At 45.4% G+C, this 6,267-nt stretch overlaps 1 protein-coding gene across 1 annotated transcript; it reads left to right on the forward strand.

Annotated features, from left to right (window-relative positions):
• Nucleotides 1-4,738: 4,738 nt before the first annotated feature.
• On the forward strand, nt 4,739-5,713 carry LOC110541328 (olfactory receptor 10A7-like). Its single transcript, XM_021628097.2, has one exon. The coding sequence runs from the start codon at nt 4,739-4,741 to the stop codon at nt 5,711-5,713; it is 975 nt and encodes a 324-aa protein (XP_021483772.1).
• Nucleotides 5,714-6,267: the final 554 nt, after the last annotated feature.

The raw sequence follows: 6,267 nt of genomic DNA on the forward strand, positions 1-6,267 counted from the left end.
CAAAAGAATGATATCATGATTTCTTTGTGATAGAATTAATGTTTAGAGATGTGGAGGTTCTTATTTACTTATTCATCACATGGCTGAGAAAGGGTGGACCCCAGATGTGAACCAGCTCCATCTGAACTCTGCCAGTGACACACCAGAGAGTACAGGACAGAGGACCCAGCCTCACAACTCAACATTCCCACCAGGTAAGTGGGGATTTGGGCATGAATGCTCTCTGTGGTTTTGGGAAATTACACAGGGGCGTGGACAGAGCTGGTATTGACATACAAATGACTTGTTAAATGTCTGTTGTTAGAGGCAGAAGAAGATACTGTTTGTCTGTAACAGGCCATCCTGAGTTTGTATCTACAGTTTTACTTGGCTCCAGAAAATTTAACTTGTCTCTATATTCCTTGATATGGCAGCTGCACATCTTAGGAATGCAGTAGCCAGTCATGTGCCTCCAATGACAGAAGAGGACATAGAGAAATTAATCCTCTCTCATCTTTGTGTATTAACTGAAGCATTTTCTGGCTGAAAACCCCTCATGCTTCAGAGGTTCAAATACTCACGGCCATACTGAGTCCCTCATCTAAGCTCTAGTCTGTAAACTCAAAAGCCTTCTCTACAACCCGACAGGGAAGTCTCACAGACTCTCTTTACTTTAGTCAAAGATGCATTTTTTTTCCTTCCCACCTTCTTGAATATTTCTATCTTAACAAATGCCTTCATCCTATGACTGGCCAGACGCCTAGCAGTTGTGTCTTATTCTTCTCCATCCCTTTTCCTCACATCTTCAGTAGTAGCCAGTGAGGTAGCCTCTAGAATGGGTTCTATGCATTTGTACCTCCTTGTTGAGATGTCTGACACTACAATGTAACCAGCAGCACCCCTCATATCCAGGACTGTTCAAGTAGCCTCCTGATGTCCTCTTGTGCAGTAGCCTCCTGCTGTTCTCCTGAGCCTCCAACTTTGCCATCAAGCATTCTCAAGTTGAGACCCTTTGTCACCTTGCCTATTTTGGGAAATGAAACAGAGAGATGCTCTACAAATATGTCTCAAATAAGTAACACCAGATAGAATCCTTCAGGCAAGCTGAGACATTACTAGTCAGTCCCTGAAGAGGTGATGAAGCCTTTTGGTACCAGTTGAAAAGGAATTAAATACAGCCTCCAAAGGCATATTCACCAAAGCAGCATCTCAAGGATGGCAATTCAGGAATTCTCCTGTGGTTCTCAATGAACTGCAGTCCTCTCTCTGTGTTTCTGTCTCTCTCTGTCATGTCACTGGAGAGATTGTTTGGTTTAAGAGCATTGTTTCCTCTTGAAGTTGAAAAGATGTCAGTTGTCTCTGTGTTTAACTTTCTTCTTCATATTCTTAAGACACACATCCCCACCATGAGGGTAGTTTGCACTAGAGTAGTGTGCTATCACACGTGCCTGTGCACAAGCATGCAGAGGCCAGAGTAGGATGGAGACCAGTGATTCTCAACCTTCCTAATGCTGCAATCCTTGAATACCGTTCTTCGTGTTATGGAGACCCATATACTACTTCATAACTGTCATTTTGCTACTGTAATAAACTGCAGTGTAAATATCTGATATGCAAGGTATGCAGATGGCCTTAGGCATCCCCCTGTAAAAGGCTGTTCTACACCAAAGGGGCTTCTTTCTCCCCACCTTGTTTCCTTTAGACAGTCTCTCACTGAACCAGCCCTTTTTGGCTAGGCCTGATGGCACCAAGCTCTGGGGATATGCCTGTCTATGTCCTTCTTTCCATTGCTGGGGTCCCAGGCATAGATAGCCATGGCTGGCTACTGAAGACTGAACTCAGGTCTTTGTACGCACAGAGCAAGCACTTGTACCTGCTGAGCCATCTCACGGTTTCATTCTCTATAGAACTCACTTCTAGATGTGGAGCTGCACAGCCAGGTACCACACGGTCTGGGACTGGCTTAATTTCAGGTCTATGTGGAGAGTGTTGGAACAGCATCTACCACCAAGATGAGTGTGAGAAACCAGCACACAGCAGGAAAGAAGAGCAAATGAGAATGCATGGGAAATTATGAAGATGTTACCAGGAAAGGGGGCATGAGAACAGTGGCTGTCTTCAGATGGCCAAACAAGTACTTCTGGGTTTCTGTTATGTGTGCCAGGCACTGAAATTAAAACTGGAGGTGGAATTATGAACAAGACAGTTATTCAACCATCTGGTAAATATTATTCTTCACTTATAATGAGCTAGGTATTGGGTAAGTGCCTGGAGTATACATAAAGCAAAGAGATACACATGCATCACATGCTGCTGTAAGAATATTTGATGATCTACACATAGAACTAGGTGTTAAGATGCCATTCTATGACATCCTTTTGTGCACCCTCCACCGTCTGAAGAAGCATCAGAAGTCAAGGAACAAGTCTCACTTTTCCACTTAAAACATGAATCCAAGAGCCATGTGAGGAGGCACATGCCTGTAGTCCCAGCAGGAGGATCTCTGAGTTTGAGGCCAGCCTGGTCTACAAAGCAAGTCCAGGGCAGCTAAGGCTACACAGAGAAACCCTGTCTCAAAAAAAAGCAAAACAAAACAAAACAAAAAAAACTTGGATCCAAGATTAGTGTCTGCTACAGTATCTGGTGCTGTGAATTATCTTCTGGATTAGATGTATGTATGTATGTATGGATGGATGGATGGATGGATGGATATGGATGAATGGATGGATGGGTGGGTGGATTTGGGAGCTATTTCCAAAGAGAATGTGAATGTCATGATGAGACAATTAGGCTTCATCTTTCATTCAATGAGTATAAAAAGGACTTTGAAGTCACTGATGTCTTTGGACATATTTGAGCATGACCTAGTCTCTGGTGTGAGTGTGTGTGTGTGTGTGTGTGTGTGTGTGTTGTAATGTATGCATGTGAAGGCATGTTCACTTGTGCATTTGAATGTAGAGAACAAAGATCAGTGTTAGTGTCTTCATCCACTGTTCTACTTTTAGTTTTAATTTTTAAAAAATTTGATATGTTATGTGCATGTAGGTGAGCATATATGTGTTCATGAGCATGTGTGCAGAAGCCAGAGAAGGCACTACATCTTCCTTATCAGTCTCTGCCCCACTCCTTTAAGACACACCCCCTCAGTGAACCAGAAGCTTGCTGTTTCAACTAGACTGGTTGGCCAGCGAGCTCCTACAGTGCACCTGTCTCTAATCCCCCAACACTGTAGCTACGGGCATATGAAGCCACACCTGGTTTTCACATGGGTGCTGGAGATTTGAACACAGCTTCTCAGATTTACACAGCAAGCTCTCTTACCCACTACACAATTGTTCCAATCCCACTGCCTTACTTTCTCAGAGAGGGCCTGTCACTGAATGTGGATGTCCCTGTTTCTGCCAGACTCTGGCTGTCAAGCAGCCCCTAGGATCCTCCTGTCTCTCTATCAAATGATCTGCACTGGGGTTACAGAGGTAGCACCCAGCTTTTATGTGATGAGGACCTAAACTCCAGTCTTCCTGCAAGTGAAGCAAACACTATACACACAGTGCCATTTCCCCAGGCCCAGAAATCCCCTATATTTTACTCAAATTTGATTTTTCACAAAGCCCAAATGAGAGACAAGTTTTTGGCAATATTTAGTGGAGAATAATCTCCTGGGCAGTAGATGAAATAGCATGACACATGGTACTTGTAAATTACAGAATAAATAGACTTTGCTGAATAGGAGGAAAATTTGACCTAAAATTTGTTCAATTACAACTGCAGTCAGAAAGTGCAAATAGCAGAAAGGGTGGCCACTTGTTTTATTCTGGCCATCAAGTTATAGGCTCTTTAAAAGTGTGACTTGTATACGTGTGGAGGGATGTGGGTGTGGGTAATGCATGTGCCATGTAGATGTCAGAGAACAACTTACAGGAGTTGGCTCTCTACTTCCATTGTATGGGTATTGAAGCTTGAACTCAGATCTTCAGGCTTCATGGCAGGCTCCTTGAAGGTGATGTTTTAATGTATACCTGGAGACTGAGAATGGTCTAACAATGCCAACATGTGGAGGAAACAGAACTGTGTAAATGCAAAGGCCCAAGGGAGGACATGCCGGGAGTTTGGGGAGAAGAATGTTAGGTGTTGAGGATCATGAGAATCCGTTGGAAGGGTGGAGAGAAATGTGTATGGAGAGAAGCAGCACACATCCATCTTTATAAATTGACATGGGAAGAATAGTTGGAGGACAGCAGTGACGAGTGGGAAGACTCTGAGGTGGTACACATATGCTGGATGAACATTGACCAGAGAAATGGGGAGGACTTAGGGCAGCACAGGAGGTCATTCATTCATGCTCATTTACTGAGGTGTTTAAGAAAGGCCTTGCACTAAGGAAGCAGAGGCAGGTGGATCACTCTGAGTTCTATAAAGTGATCCAGGCCAGCCAAGGCTACACAGAGAAACCCTAAAAAGAACCAAAAACAGAAAAAATAAAAGGAGAGGAAAAAAGAAAGGAAAGAAAGAAGAGAGGAAGGAAGGAAGGAAGGAAGGAAGGAAGGAAGGAAGGAAGGAAGGAAGGAAGGAAGGAAGGAAGGAAGGAAGGAAGGGCGGGCCTTGGGTGTAAGGGGATTTGATTTGCATTTGGATAAACTTTCCTGTGACTGTAGAAGACAAAATCTAGGCTGCAATTCTCACTTCATCTTCTTCTCCCTCAGGTCCTCCATAGGGTTCCTCTCCAGTCCTTAGCGCAGTGCCCTCTAATCCTAGGCCCATGCCACCCTCCTGGGCAGCGCTGCCCTGGGTCAATGAGAGCCTCGCACACCAGATGGAGTTCGTGCTGCTGGGTTTTGCACACGTGCCCTCGCTGCGCCCAATGCTCTCAGCAATCTTCCTGGCTATCTTCCTGCTCACATTGCTAGGCAACACACTCATCGTTATCCTCACCAACCTGGATCCAGGCCTGCGCAGTCCCATGTACTTCTTCCTGCGCCAGCTGGCACTGGTGGAGATTTGTTTCTCACTAGACGTGGCACCCCGTCTGCTGGTGACCCTGCTGCGGCCTGGACGTGGGGTGTCCCTCACAAGCTGTGCCCTGCAGCTGCTTCTCGTGCTGTCTTGTGTCACATCTGAGTGCTTCCTCCTCACGGTCATGGCCTGGGACCGCTTCCTGGCCATATGCAGGCCACTGCGCTATGGTGCAATCATGAGCCCACGGCTGTGCCGCCTGCTGGCCACCACCTGCTGGCTGGCGGGAGTCCCTGTGGCACTGGTCTTCACCATCTGGCTCTTTAACTTCCCGTTCTGTGGGCCACTTGGTATTAGACACTTCTTCTGTGACATAGCGCCTCTGCTGAGCCTGGTGTGTGCAGACACCAGAGTCTTCGAGACCAATGTGTTTGCGGCCACAGTTCTCGTCATCATGGTTCCCTTCTGTCTCATAACCACATCCTATGTCATGATTCTGGCTACTATCCTTCGGATGCCATCGGCCTCTGGGCGCCACAAGGCTCTGTCCACCTGTGCCTCCCACCTCGTCGTGGTTATTCTGTTTTATGGCACAACGGGAGTCATTCACTTGCGCCCCAAGTCCAGCTACTCTCCTGAGAGCAAGCAAGTGGTGTCCCTGTCATATACCATGGTGACCCCCATGCTCAACCCCCTTATCTACAGCCTGCGGAACAAGGAGGTCAAGGCTGCCTTTGGGCGAGTGTGCTGTGGACGTCAAGGGTCTAGACTCCATGAGTGAACGCTCTCCTCTGCCCCTGTTCAGAGTCAAGAGATTGTTGAGGCCCACCTTCCCAGGGTGTCTTAACACCTTGACTTTCTTCTAGGAAACCCATGGCTGCTTCCATTTTCCTACATAAGAGAAGACAGAACACCAAACTTTTCATCTCTGATCATGATTGTTTTAAATGAAGGCAGACAAATCCACTTCAGCCAATTAGAGTGCATTAGCTAGCATCTTCTGCAAGAATGCTCTGTAACAAATCATCTTAAAATTTAATGTTTTAAAGTCTGTAACTTATTCTTTAATATTTGGATTAGACAATCCAAACCCCGTTGGGAGATTTAAAGGCAAGAGGCAGTTGATACCCTCAGCCTTTGAGTTATATAAAACTTGACCTTCATAGAGAGGTAATTGAGGCATTCAAGACATTAATAAATCTACATCAGAAAGCCAGATCTCAAGATTTCTTCTTTCAGATTTTTTTTATCTGTCATCTTAGTTAGGGTTTTATTGCTGTGAGGCGTCACCATGACCATGGCAACTTTTATAAACAAAAATATTTAATTTGGGAC

Source organism: Meriones unguiculatus, chromosome 1 (assembly GCF_030254825.1).
Source record: "Meriones unguiculatus strain TT.TT164.6M chromosome 1, Bangor_MerUng_6.1, whole genome shotgun sequence".
NCBI classification, from domain to species: domain Eukaryota; kingdom Metazoa; phylum Chordata; class Mammalia; order Rodentia; family Muridae; genus Meriones; species Meriones unguiculatus.